Raw genomic sequence first — 15325 nt, 5'->3', positions numbered from 1 at the left:
CCAACCTTAGATTTATTCTTGTGCATGAACTTCCATTCCTCACAAATCATAACTAGGGATTGGGGGGAGGGAAATGAAAACAGACATTGAGCTCCATACTCATGCCATCAAGTAATTATGATATCACATGTTGTCAAGAAGATCATATGATTGGACCCAAGTGCAATTACTTTGCTTCAGCACCTTCCAGGCTTCCACCATATATAACAAACATGAAATGATTTAGGATTGATACTAATGATAATTAAGTGTTTCTTGTGTACATATGAGCCATTTCGCCTACAATGATATGCTTTTACCAAGTCCGAATCAACCAAAACGATCGATTATGAGATAAAACAAAGCTCAGAAACATACACAACATTATTTTGCTACGAAAAAGCACGCTGATACCATACTCAAAGTCTAGGGACAGCTTCAAACAAAAGTGGGTGTAGACGATGCGATTTGGACATTCACAAGGCTTTGAGGATTTCATCAGCACTTGAGACAGAAAATTCCCCACCTGATTCAATATTGGCAACCTTCACTTTGAGATCATCGACAAGGAGAGCATACCTACGAGACCGAATTCCAAGCCCTTTGTCTGAAAGGTCGAGCTCAAGGCCTAGAGCACGAGTGTAAGCTCCACTACCATCAGCAAGAAACTTGATATGCTTGTTGTCCGGATATGTCTTAGCCCATTCTTTCATCACAAACTGGTCATTCACTGCAATCAAACAGCAGAAAGAAATGAATTAAACACGTATCATATGTGAATAAGTCTATAGGAAGATAAATACAATAATTCATTACCGCTAATACAGAGAATTTCAGCAACTCCCTTAGATTTCAATTCCTCAGCCTTTTCAATGAATCCAGGTACATGCTTCTGACTGCCATAAACAAATTTTTACGCGAAATTAGTCTACTTCAGAATACAATAAGGATCAAAATCACAATTCAAACAGAAATAGAAATCATTTACTCAGAGTGAGATTTCAACCAGGACAAGAATGATAATTCTCTACATAAATCACAATTATCTTTAATAATATTTTACTCCACATAATTATGTGCAAAAAACAAACAAACCTTGGATGACACTAATTCATAATTTGTTTACCATGAAACCAAAGTGCTTATTTGATTGACATAACAAAACAAGGCAAGTAGTTCCAGAAGAGATAAAAGTATTCAACGTTGTTTGGTTGGAGAAAATGTACAAAATGGAGGAAATCGCTTAGTTAGGTCCTCTTCCCTCGCTCAACCATGAACTTCTTAATACATGGAAAAACAAATTCAAAGCGAAAATTAAGTACTTCCTGTATTCAATCAAACAAGCACTAATAAGTTAGCTCGCCAAGATGACAAAGAGTCACATGTATAACTCCCTCCGTTCCCTTTTGTTCTTTATAATTGCTTTTCTAACGGTTTCTCATACACATTTTGACCATAAACGAGTTATTAGGCCCGGGTAAGAAAAAATTTTATTTATTAATATTATATTTTAAAATGATAACACTAAATACAACTTGGTCTAGTGGTTAAAACTTTAGTATATGAACTTGAGGTCACGGGATCAAACCTATATGATACAATTTCTAATTTTTTTTGATGTACATTTACATGAACTTTCTTGTTTTCACACGCCTTTTAATATATTTGTATAGATATAAATATATCCAATCATGCATTAGTAAAAAAAATATAAACGAAAATTGATATTCTGAAAATCTATGTTGCTCAGACTCCAGTACCCATGTCTGACACTTGTACGTGTCCAAGTGTCCGCTTGGCTATTTTTTTTGGAGATTTTTCCTATTTTTTAGCCCAAAACAAAGTGTCTCGGTGTCCCACTGATGTTCGACACGGGTACTTGAGGTGAAGTGAAGAGTCCGAGCGACATAGCTAAAAATACATATTGCGAGAAATCTAACAAGGTTTCATCGGCCTTTTCATCTAACAGACAACTATTACAGCTAAGTGTCTCTAATTATTATTTAATCACTAAACAATACAATCAAACATTGTTTTTACTATTTTAATCAATACTGTATTCATCTAGATCCCAAACCACACAAAAAAAAAAGTAAAACATATCTCTTCATTTCCACGAACAAATAATATTAATCAATCTTTATACATTTAAAAAACATTATTCTCGAAAAGATCTCATTTAAATTTTTTTGATAAAAAATAAATAAAACGCTTCTTAAAAAAAAAAGTTTCGTTTATTTAAGAACGCAGGAGGTATTAGGTCGTAATATTTCGGACTGAATTGATCTTAACTGAAACTGCGACAAAAAAGTCGCAGAATTAAATTAAACTGATCTGAACATATAATTTAACAACGAGATTTATATAAACAAAACAAAACACAACAAAACAAAAAAAACATCTGACACAAATTTTAAAATCTAAAAAAAACCTGCAAGTAGGTGTGAAAGCGCCGGGAACGGCAAAAATAACGACGATCTTGCCGGCGGAAAGAGAATGGATGGAAACATCTTGAGATTGATTGTTTTCGTCGAAATATTTCAAGTTTCCGTCGGGAATAACGTCTCCAACTGCGAGAGGTGCCATTTTGATGAGAGAGAAAATGTGTAATTAGAGAAGAGAGAATAAAGTTGAAAGGTTTGGTTGTGAATTGTGATGAATTTTGGGTAAAGTGTGAGAGTGTTTTAAGGAAATGATGTGGTCTTTAATTTAGCTTTGGGTAACTTTTTTTTTTGGTTTATTACATTTTTTGGTTGTTTGTACTTAATTTTTGCCTACTTTGGGGTGGTTGTTAGTTTTTATTTAAGGCTCCATGGAACATGTGTTTCTTCCTTTCACATGGGAATCCAGTTCGGTACCACGTCGAATTTTAGGATATTGTTACGAGTTCGAATCCTTATTTAAATAGTATGTCGGGAATTTTATTTTTGGGTTGTTTAGCTTTGTACCCAATATTTGACTTGATGTGTCATGCAAGCTAGTAGCTTAGTAAAGGTTGGTTTTCGGATCAATTATCTTTCTTAATAAATAAATGAGAATTTAATTTTTTTTAATGGATATTGTACAATAATTTTAAAATTTTTACCTTAATTACTCATAAATATTCTATCAATTTTTTAAGGGTTTTTCTATCCTATACAGTTTGCACCTAGTGCAAAGAAAAAGTCATATATTACATTACCTTCTAACAAATCATAAATCAAGCATCTTAACTTTTTTTTTTTTGAGAATAATATTAATTCATTTATTCAAAGTCATACGACATCTACAATAGAAGTCAAAACTAAACAAATACATATCAAAATGAAATAAATACAATTATAATATGATAAAACCACGATCGTTGAGTAGATCTAACACTTCTGAAAACCCTTTGTCTTTCCCATCGCTGTCTGATGCAGCCTTCTGCAAGGAGGTCTATCGATCTTTTGTAGTTTTGAAGTAGAACCCGATTCAATTCAAGTGATTGTAAACAAAGTCTTGGCATCTGTTGCAACTCCGCACAAATTTTGATCAACAAATCAACATCTTGAATCACACAAAAACCCAAAAACAAATTCTCTAAACTCTCACATGGAGAGAAATAAAACCCAATATATGGGTAGACATAACCCAATATATGGGTAGAAAAACTCTCCATTAGAGAGAGACTGAGATTTATTGGAAACATAAACATAAAAAACTAGTAATAAATCGAGAAAAGGGGCTTACCACCGCCCAAAAATGTGGTGGTAGCCCCTAGGTTAAAAATTAGGGTTTTGTGAGAGAGGAGATAGAAGAGAGAAAAAGAAGGAGAGAGGAGGCGAGCAGTCCATTACGCCGTTACCTAAGCATGTCATAATCAAGCATCTTAACTAGAGATGGCAGTGGGTAATGGACCCTACCCGAATCCGTGGATCCAGATCCATTTTTGACGAATCTGGATCCTCAAATTTTGGACCCTATGGATCCGGGTAGGATTTGGATCCTCCTTGAAAAAAACGGATTTGGACCGGGTCCTAAATAATTACCCAGATCCAGATCCGTTTACCCGTTTTTATAATATTATTATAATTTAATATTATATTTTGATAATATTAGTTATTACATGTAAAACGGATTTTCGCTTGAATTTCGAATTTGTTCTAATTAATGTGTGATTTTTGTGCAAATTCACTAGATAGTTAAGTTCAAAAATTGGGTTGATAACTAATCTACAATTTGATAATTGAATAGTTGTAAGTAGTTGCAATGGTTATTTTTCAAAAAATAAATGTATTTTTTGGTTGATATTAGTTGACTTTATTCTTTGAAATCTTTAATTATTGTGAAAATTAGGGTAGTTTAAAGACAATAAGCAAGGATCCGTTTTGGATCTGTTTAGGACCCGGATCCGTAGGATCCATACGGATCTGGATCTGGATCCTCATTCTTATTATCCAGTGGATCCGGGTAGGATATGGATCCTTGCCTAAAAAATGGATCTGGACATGGATCCTAGAGGACCCTGTCCAGATCGTACCCATTGCCATCTCTAATCTTAACTAACATAGAAGATTTTTTTCTAAAATTAGATTAATTGATATGGAAACTAAAAGATTAGTAGTTAATAGAATAATTTTAGGGAAAATCTTGAATGTTAGTTAAGATGTATTACATATGATTTGTTAACAATAACGTAATATAGGGCTTATAATTTGCACTAGGTGCATATAAAAAAAAAACTCTTTTTTTAAAAAAGTTTAAGGTTATTTTTCTAAATTCTTAAAAGTACTTTTACAGCCCTTTTGTGCAGCTACACGGTCTTAACTCATGCGGGCGCACCAAAACTTTTGTATCCTTTCCCAAAACGGTTTAAACTCGTACAAATGCACACCGAGTAACCCTACTCTTTTAGGATCTTTCCACTTCTTCAGAAATGCCCTCTCAAGATGAATACCTAACAGTTAAAGTAGACCTAACTTTGTGTCATAGCATTTTACTTGTAATTCTGATAGAAAGATGATACTTTTTATTGATCTACGCCACGAAAAAATTGGTTTATTGAAAAACCAAGGGAGTTGTTTGGAAGGTTGGTAATTTGTAGCACATGAGATGATGGTCCAAGAGGAATGAAGAAGTGGTAATGAACTTTCGAGAGAATGTTGAAGCATTAGTAGCAAACATACCATCACAAAAGCTGAAAAGCAATTACAAGTCATCTCCTAACTTTTATGGACGTTTGCGAGTGGTAACATCTATTGTTAAAGTGGCTTATAAGCTCAAATCTCCTCCAACAACTTAAATGCATGGTGTGCTTCATGTTTCACAATTCAAGCCTTTAAAAGTAACTCAACTCACTATCCTTCTTGGTTTCAAGGTCAGCTTCTGACAAATTAGGTTAGACATTAGTATGTAACTTTATCAGCTTGGTAGTAGTTTGGATTATTTTATAATTACTCTTAGTTTGATATAATTGTAAAAGAATAATACTACATAAGTTATTAAAGAATTAAAATTAACTTCTAATACAAAAAATCAAAATTAACTACTCAGTCCATATTAGATTCATTTAAAAAATTGTAAATTATAAACTCAACATGAATATTAGATATATTGATAGTAAGTGAGTTACCTTTTATTGAAGGAAAGAGAAAGTACAATTGAGAGTGTTGTGGATCAAAAGATAGCAAAAAGTATCTTAGAAATACTAACTGGCAGCTATGGATGGCAGTGGAGCGAGTCGAGTAGGAGACCTTCTCTATCCCCGTCCAATTAGCGCAGGGATGAGATGAAAACTGTACCCGTAATGGATGGTGTGGCGGGTGTGAATTTTATTCTATATGAACCAGATGGGGTGAGGATAGGTCTGAAATTTTTCTCGACAATGAGTAGTGAGGTGGGGATGAGGATGAGGATTTTATGCGGGCGCGGATATGGAGGGACCATCCTCCGCTCCCGCCTCGTCCCGCCCAATTGTCATCCCTAATGGCAACATTTTCATAATAGAAGTGCTCAAGCTTTTTCGGATAATTAAAAAGGTAAAATTTTAGAAATATTCTAGAACGAAGGAGTAAACAATAACCTTCGGCTAACTAATATGGAAAGTATAGCTGATACTACTAAATTAAATAGAAATATTAACTTTCATAATTTAGATTTTTCAACGGTGCGTGGTTCTTTATATATTATTTTTGTCTTTTTTAGTTGTTTGTTTTCCTTGGTCACGAATGTCAATTCACTATTTTAAACTTTTATATCTCTAATTATTAATAATAAAAAAATTATAAAAATTTGATATTATGAAATAATATACATTGAGACGAATCTAACAAGATCTCACATGACTATTTTCTGTGATTGACTATATTTTTTTAAAAATACAAATTACAAAAAATTGTCAAAATTACACGTGTAAATAATATTAAAAGTCAAAACATAACATCTTAAAAAAATGAAGGAAGTAGTAAATTTTTACCCATGTATAATACGAGAACAAGTCTAATAATACTCCCTCCGTCCCAAAATATAGTTCCCATTTCTATTTTGGGAGTCAAATTTTAAAATCTTTGACCAAATATTCTCATTAATGTATACAAGAAAACATATTCATGTGGGGTCTTGTTGGATTCGTCTCAATGTGTATATTCATAATATCAATTTTTTATACTCCCTTCGTCCCAAAATATAGTTCCCATTTCTATTTTGGGAGTCAAATTTTAAAATCTTTGATCAAAATATTCTCATTAATGTATACAAGAAAACATATTCATGTGGGGTCTTGTTGGATTCGTTTCAACGTGTACATTCATAATATCAATTTTTTTATATTTTTTACTAATACGAAATTGAAGATATAATAGGTCAAAGATACATCTCGCAGACTGTGCAAAAAGAAATCGGAACTATATTTTGGGATGGAGGAAGTATTTTTTACTAATACGAAATAGAAAATATAATATGTCAAAGATACATCTCGAAAACTGTGTAAAAAAAAATGGGAATTATATTTCGGGAAGGAGGGAGTAAGAGAAAGCCTTGGTAACCAACTGTTTGAGTCCAAAAAAGACTCAAACACTCACATTGGTACCATTATAACCTGGTATTGGTATCACATTGTTATCAGGATTGGTACCAAGCAACCTTACTTTGGTATCAAAATTTTCGGACAATGTACCAATCTAACCTAGCATTGGTACCAAACAACACGCGAGTGAAATTTCCAAAGCTTAAAATGACCAAATTGCCCCTGTTTGAGTCTCCTAAAAGACTCAAACGGTTGGTTGCCTAGACAAACTCGAGGGAGTAATACTTTAATCACAAATACCCAAATAATTGGCACAAAGAGAAGTCATGTCAATTGTCAATAGGTACATGGGGTTTGGGCTAGGCTGTGTCAAATGTCAGATGGTCTAGATGTGTTGGGCCTTGCTTTCCGGTTAACTAGGGAATGAAACATGCAAAAAAGAATCACATCATCTCACAGTCTTCTGATTGTTGGGCCTCTCTTCCGGTTTTTGAGGAAAAGAAACGTTTAGAGCAAACTGAGCTACCTCGTTCATTGAGCTTCGGTATTCGGTTATGTTTGGCAACTCATTTTAGCTATTTAAGAAGGAGTGATAAAACGCTAATAATTAGTCGGTAGTCTGTCATCAATAAAGCTAATATTGTCATTTTAACATTTTTTACATACGTAATAAAAGATTGCTTTAACAAAAACATGGGTTTGAAACATACAAACATATGTTGATTTAACAATAAATAGGGTTTCAAACACACAAGCAAGGGATCTTATCAAATCAATTGTACTTTTTGGGAAAAACTGAACATGACATGCAAATCAGTGTAACTTTTTGCTTTATGACAGATATCACATGTTTACTTTTTGACAAAAGGTAGATTTCAACCTTTTTTACATAAACAAACAGAGGTTGTTTAACCAAACCACGGGTTTCAAACACACGAAAAGGGGTTTATACAACAATAACATGAGTTTCAAACACACAAATAAGGTTTTTTTTTAATCAATAACCAATTGTACTTTTTTGGGGAAAAGGCTTAACAGGGAAAGCAAATCACTGTAATTTTTTGCTTTATGTCGGATATCACATGTTACTTTTTGGTACAGAGTAGCTTTTTTTTAATATTGTTTTAACATAAAGGTAACTTTTTTTAAAAAAAAATTGTTAGTGGGCAAGCTGCCCACTAACTATTAGTATTTTATCATAACTCACTACTTTAGGACTCGTTCGTTATCGTTTTCTATTTTCAATTTCCATTTTTTTTAAAAAAAATCAAAAACAAAAATATGCAAATCAGAAAAAGTAGTTTACAATATTATGTTGTCAGCTTTCAAAATTGACATGTTTAATGTAAGTATGACTAATTTTAAGTTTATTATACCTGTTATATCATATAACTTTTATATTCATAAAACCAAAAACTAAAAACAAATAGTGATGTCAAACGGGCCTAGATAATCAAAAGGATTAAATAATTAATTTATTTAACATATATTTTAAATAAATATGTAGTTTAAGAAGTTTAAGGATTCATTCATTTCAACTTATTTTTTCCGAAATTTTAATAATTTTTCTTAATTTTTCCAAAGTTCCTATATTTTCATATATTTCGAAACTTCATAATTATTTTAAAATTTTCAAAAATATTCTCTACTTTTTTAAAACTTTTACTTATTTTTCTATTGAATTTTTCCAAACTATAAGAATATTTTTTATTATCATGATAATTAATAAAGATAAGTTAAAGAAACGAACCTTAGAAGGACTTAATTGAGATGTTACTTAAAATAATTAATTATCATATATACTCTTGACAAAGATACTAATTTTGTCTATTTACATATAATTACTTATTGGGAGTAAAATTTTGTGTAAAGTAATATTTTTAAAATCCACATTGAAAAGAATTTATAACTTCTCGCATATTAATCTTATCTATTTATATGCGCTAGGTGACCACTGATCAAATCTTTGCAGGGAGAACTTTAGAGGTGGCAAACAGGTTTTCGGCTCGGGTGTTGGTGTCATTCGGCTTGGTTCATCTCGAGCTGAAGAGATTTTCAATTTTTGTATAGGTCAATCATATCCATTCAGGTTCAGACCATATCCGATCCAGGTAAGTGAATTTTTGATTTGAGTATAAGTCGAGTATATTCAAATCAGTTATATTATAGGTCTATCTAAAATTTACTTATTATTATAGAATTTGATAGATTAAAAAAATATTATCACCCCCAAAAACCACAACTCAAAAGTTTTAGTAACATAAATAGACATAAGTGCATTTACCCTTATTAATTATTAGGATCTCAAAAGTGAAGTTTGAAGAGAAAAAAAAAAACCTCAATTACATATATCACTTCAAATTCCAAACTTCAAGTACAACCAAATTCTCAAAAAAAAAAAAGAAAAATAAATCCCCTATTAAAAAAAAAAAAAATCTAAAAACAAAATACATGGTCATACTTCACAAGGCCAAGTGACTCAAGCACAACAATCATCTATATTCTAAATCATATATTTTACTTATACTAAAGTACATCAATCAACCATTGATTATAATTTTTTTACCAAAATATACACATCAACCTCCAAATTAATTTGATTTTACTAAACCAAAGTCCTCCTTTAGCTCTCCCTTCTGCTGCTGACTTCCACACCTCAGCATAGCCAACTCTTCTTCATCAATCACCTTGTTTTTTCTCTCCTCAACAGGTCCATAAGACCAGCTACAGAACACATAATACAATATATTCAAGAAACTTATTGTAGCTAAAACCCAATAATAATAGTCATAATGACCTTTGTTAATGTTGCTTGAAACCCAACTATCTTTTCCTCCTTTCTTGGTGATTCCATCCACCAAGTTCAGTATTACACTTGCTAACAAGCTTGCTACTGCCATCCCTACGCCGAATAAACATGTTGCTATGCTCGACATGCTCTTGGGCATTTCCGAGTAGAAGAATTCTGTTTGTCCGATACCATTGAAAGCCTCGGATAAGCCACTAAAGCAATGTTGGAATACAAGCCAAAAGGCAGACATGTGGAGTACACCTTCACTATTGTTGGCGAACCCAAGACTAATAGCACGTTGCCTTCTTACGTGTTCCACTATTCCAGCAACCAACATAGACATGAATGTGCAAAAGAGGCCAATCCCCATCCTCATCTTCACACCAAGGCGAGCTGGTTTGCCACGAATCTTCGATGCCAAGGGAAGGAGTACACGATCATAGATTGGAATCCAAAGTACTATGATGATGATCGTGAAAGTACCAAATGAAGCAGCTGGTACTTCAAACTTCGGGCCTAGGTGTCTATCCATAGTTTTTGCCTGGAGAAGACCGAATGAACCCTGGTTCGTGTGTATGGACATAATGACCCCTGTTGACCAAATCGGAAGGACTCTAATGAGTGACTTTAGTTCTTCAACTTCCTCCACAGTGCACAGTTTCCATGGATTTTTCGCCAAATTGTCAGGACCAATATCATGAGTGGGATCTTGAATGATACAAGCTTTATTCAAGCACCTAAAGTCAAAGATTGAAAAAGAAAAACATGTAAGATGTCTCCTTAGGTACAGAATACAGAAGATTGAGCAAACATCAAGAGAATATTATAATCTTTTGGAAAAGGAAAAAAAGAAGAAGACCTTAATCTGTCACTGGGGACAGTTATTGTAGAATCCTTCTTAAAATAATACTGCACGCTTGATCCTTGAGGTGGCAAAGTCATTTTTCTGTTTCTGAAAGCAGCAACAGCAACTTGTACAAGACTGGTAAGAAGACTCCTTTTAACCTTATTCATCACATAGAAAGGAGAGGCGAGGAAGAAGAAGAGGCCCGATAAGAACATGAGGATTACCGGAATTCCAAAACCGATCCTCCAACCCAAGTGATCTTGAATGTATACAATAACCGTCAAAGCAATCACAACAGAAAGGCAAGCACAAGCATAGTACCAGTTAAAGAAGGTTTCTAAAACCCTCTTATTATTAGGATTTTCTCTTTGGTCCACTTGATCGGCACCAAAAGCCTGAGAACAAGGCCTCACACCACCAGCACCTATAGACATGAGAAGAAAGGCGAACACGAGGAGTGCATACTGTCCTGATGTTGGGGATTCACAGGTTTGGGGTGCTAACGGGTTGCATGGCGGAGGCTTAGCATGCGGTATTACTGTTGTCAGCCACAGAAGGATTGTCCCCTGCATTAACAAAATTTTAGTCTTAAGATTTTTTGCATAAAAACACTTCTAGCAGAATTATGCAGTTTCAAGTCTCAATTGGATTAGCATAACTGACATCAGTTACTCTAGATAGTAATGCAGTATAAATTAAAAACATGCATGTTTTACTTGTGTACTAGTAACAAAAAAACAAAATATGAAAAGTTACAAACTATTGAAGGTATGAATTTTGTGATTGTTTGCCAATGCTCATAAGTTTGCCCATAACCAAACCACAATCAGAAACAAGATTTTAACCTGAATCAATTTTGAGTTTTTGACTGAACCAAACCCGGAATTTTATCTATCCCACATTTAGTTAAATTTCATATAAAAATGTCTTGATAAACTTAAATATGAGTATATGACCAACTCAATTGACTCGATTCCAGATGACTCATCATCCGCATATTAATGAATTGAACTAACTCGAACCAAACTGTACTCTAAAGTCTAAACTAGAACTCTCGGGTTAACTAGAACCAAAGTTGACACGACCCAACCCAACCAAAAAGTAGGCTTTACATTTTTTTTTGATACACTTGAATATGATCTAGCTTGAATCGAAACGAATCCAACTATATGACCCATTACCCGAATTACGATGATTCGATATTACCCAATCCAACCTCGTAATCGAACAGTCAAACACCACCATTTGGCACTTGTTCAGGCCTTAGACCCATATGAACCAAGAAGGGTGGAATATGCTTGAGTCATCATAAGTCATAACCCTAAATCTTACCAAAATCCATAAAATGTCATAATATGTAATTTGGTTATACATAGATTTGGAAGGTTAGATTAATGATTTCAAGCTGTCATAATTTGTAATTTGGTTACATAGATTTGGAAGGATAAATTAATGATACAAGCACGCACTACTTCATCATATCTTAAGAGAAGCCAGGTCATGTGGTCCCTAAAAACCACAGCTCCTCATTGGATGTCCTCTCTGTTTATTTCTCGACTTGTGAGCCGGCGCAATTATGATAGCAAATGGAATCACATATAAATATAGCAGGTCTTAGTATCATCATATTGGTTATCTTTCCCGAGGTTTATTTCACTAAATAAGCTTTGGTTAATCAATAATCAAACAAATGCACCATGTATCATTGTATTGGGTTGTTCTCATTATTTCCAGTGCTTCTTAAGCTGGCACTATATAAAAACATTGAAAAGGTATCAATGTTGTACTTGTACTGATGTACTCCTATTGCGATTAAGCGCAGTGATGTAGACGGGATTTGTCTTGACACTCGTGTACCATCCCAAAAGACTTTACCAACTAAGTTAAATGACATCGACATCTCAACATATATAGTGTGATTAAACATTTCACTATTGTGGTCAAACCTTGTCCATGAGAGTATGAGACTACTTATTTCTACAATTTTGATATGTACAACCCTAGAGGCTAAAAATAAACATTAAATATATTACCTAAAATTGTAATATCATGTACTAGGTGGTGTTATTGATACTTAATTTGTTCCTTAATCTTTCCACTTTTGGATTCTTATAGTTACAAGAATCATTTTCCTTTGTTTAACAAGGTAGTGAAAATAATTACGGAGATACACATTGCGTAGGTTATTCACCTTTAATAAATTATAAATATATACAAAATTTTAAAGACATTAATAGTTGAAGTTGCATATTGACATGTTGAAAACTCTGTTGCAACTAAAAAAACGAAGGAAACACTATTTGAAAATAATTATGATTTCTGAAATGGAAACTACTTCCAATTAAATTAACCATTAGTAGAGAAACTGAGGTGGAGAACACTTGGCCTACTTGTTTTTTTTGACCCATATGAGCCACGAATGCAGTACAAAGTAATAAAAAAGAAAAAAAAGGGAGATTCGAACATGTGACCTATCGTTCACAATACCTCAATCTTAACTACACTTAGCCTACTTGTAGATTGCCTCTCAATTTCTAATATAAAACATCCCAATTAAAAAAGTGTAACAAAATACTTTGAAACACATAAATAATTAGTTTAATAATAAGCTAAGTAATCACCGCCGTTCCGCTAATTGAGAAAGAAGTCCCCCCTAGGAACTAGTTTGACGGTTCCTTCACCATCACTACTTCAAATTCTAGCAAAGTAGCAACCCAAAAAAATATACTTCCTTTATTTTATTTTTTTACTTGCAGCATTTTTTTTTTTGCCAACTCGAATGCAAAATTTGGATAAGAGAGAAATAAAGAGGAGAAAAAGAGAGGGTCTCGTATGATTCGAAAGAGGCGGAGAGAAAAAAAAATAAAATAAAAAGTATTGCAAGTAATTAATTATTTCCTTGTTAAGATAATATCGCAAGTAAAAAAAATGGAGAAATTAATTATAATTTCAATAATACTCTTAAAATTATGTCATTTGGACTTGTATTCATTAATCAATAAGATCAATAAAAGAAGGAAATTATTCTAGTATACACACCAAAAAAAATAAAATTTGAAGGGACAACTTGAGGAAAAAAGTTCAAAAAGGATGCAAAAAGTTGTTAATTATTTAGGACAAGAACCACGGACCCCCCTACTCGTACATACCATGTGAACATTAGCCAACACGCATTAAAAATAAATTTAGACGTTAAAAAATTTATATAATTTCTAATTTTCTTTTTAAAAAAACAAAAAAAGTCAAATAATTGTGACTTATGTACTACTGTGGACCTTGCTGACTCCAAACTGCGTTAAACAAAACACTATCATGTGCTTTGACAACTATCACCGTTACACTTCTAACTTAATTTTTTTTTTCGAAAGCTAAATTCTTAAGTGCTCTCGAAAACAAAAATTATTTTTACGTTAATGTAAAAAGTGTAAAAGATCATGTGTAAAGTATGCGAGCTTAGCTTGTTACAGGAACATAACAAGCTAAGGTGTACTATTTCCTCTGTTTCAAAATATTCGCTACATTTTTTATTATGATAAGTTTCACATTACTTGCTACTATCTCTTCCTTCTAATATGGATCCCTTCTCTTTTTACTCTCTACCTCTCTCTTTCAAAAATTGTCTAAGAGTCTGAAAATTGAGAAGTGTAGCTGAGTAATATGAAACGGACGAAGTAGGAAACATTATAGACGGACTATATATAGATTAATAAATAAAGGAAGAGAATGAAGAGGTGATAAAATTTTACCAAAAGACTGATGATGGAACCAATACCAATGGTAAGAAAACGACCGAGATAAGAATCAGCAACAAAAGCACCGATAAGAGGCAAGAAATTAGTAGCAGCTGTCCAAAAAAAGAGCAAATTCTGGCCTTTTGCTAAGCTCATCTTGTAATCTTTCATCAAATAAAGTATCATATTTGGTGTTAATCCATAACTTGCTACCTTCTCAAATGACTCATTTGCTGCTCAATCATTAAATTTCAAAAAAAATTAGTATTCATTCAATCTCAAAATAACAATGTAAAACCCAAAAAAGAAAATTATAATTTAATGAGGGTAATTGAGTAATTATACCTATGATAAATGGCATAGTAATAAAACCACCCTTTTTCTTCTTTGAAGTTTCTTCTTCATCTTGGTTATGTCCATTCATCTTTCTTTCTTCATCACTTGAAGACTCCATTTTTGGGAGGAGAGAAGATCAGAGAAAACTAGAGAGAAAGAAAGAAGAGAGAGAAAATATGGAAAGATGAGTGAACAACTGCCTCTACCCAAGTATTTAAATATGTTGCTTTTTTGGGAAGTGTATTATTTTTTATTTTTAAAAAAACATCTACTGAACCAAATGAAGCTAATTTTTATTGTGCTATTGTATGTGCAGTTTTTCTAAGAAAAGTGTTTATTTATTTGATTTGATTTTTTAGGTGATGCAATTTTTTTAAAAAAATCTCACATAAAATAAAAAAGTGTTTCGTTTATTTCCAAACGTAGGAAATATTTTTAATTATTAATAAGTAAATATTACAAAAAGTTGATTTTTAAAAAGTATACATCGAAACAAATCTAACAAGATTTCACATGACTATATTTTTCCTTTTAAGTATTAATCACATGTGATTAGGAATGACAATCCAGTCTAAATCAGACCTTAGTCCGCTCCGATTCGAAAGAAAAAATTCGAGACGACTCCAACAAAAAGTAATCAGGTTTCGTTTAAAATG

At 32.7% G+C, this 15325-nt stretch overlaps 2 protein-coding genes across 2 annotated transcripts; both read right to left on the bottom strand.

The window, feature by feature from the left end:
* Positions 1-202: 202 nt before the first annotated feature.
* LOC104904716 (peroxiredoxin-2B) lies at positions 203-2714 on the bottom strand. The gene is made up of 3 exons (XM_010693075.4): positions 2411-2714; positions 796-875; positions 203-709 (listed from the first exon to the last, which is right to left on the bottom strand). Exons 1-3 carry the CDS (start codon positions 2563-2565, stop codon positions 456-458), a joined length of 489 nt encoding a protein of 162 aa, XP_010691377.1. The 5' UTR covers positions 2566-2714; the 3' UTR covers positions 203-455.
* Positions 2715-9290: 6576 nt separating this feature from the next.
* Positions 9291-14877, bottom strand: LOC104904715 (protein NRT1/ PTR FAMILY 1.2). Its single transcript, XM_010693074.4, has 4 exons — positions 14679-14877; positions 14349-14566; positions 10615-11168; positions 9291-10492 (listed from the first exon to the last, which is right to left on the bottom strand). The coding sequence occupies exons 1-4, from the start codon at positions 14785-14787 to the stop codon at positions 9556-9558; spliced, it is 1818 nt and encodes a 605-aa protein (XP_010691376.1). The 5' UTR covers positions 14788-14877; the 3' UTR covers positions 9291-9555.
* Positions 14878-15325: the final 448 nt, after the last annotated feature.

Source organism: Beta vulgaris, chromosome 9 (assembly GCF_026745355.1).
Source record: "Beta vulgaris subsp. vulgaris cultivar EL10 chromosome 9, EL10.2, whole genome shotgun sequence".
Lineage (NCBI taxonomy): Eukaryota > Viridiplantae > Streptophyta > Magnoliopsida > Caryophyllales > Amaranthaceae > Beta > Beta vulgaris.
The sequence above is the reverse complement of the archived record's forward strand: the minus strand, read 5'-3'. Positions and strand labels throughout refer to the sequence as shown.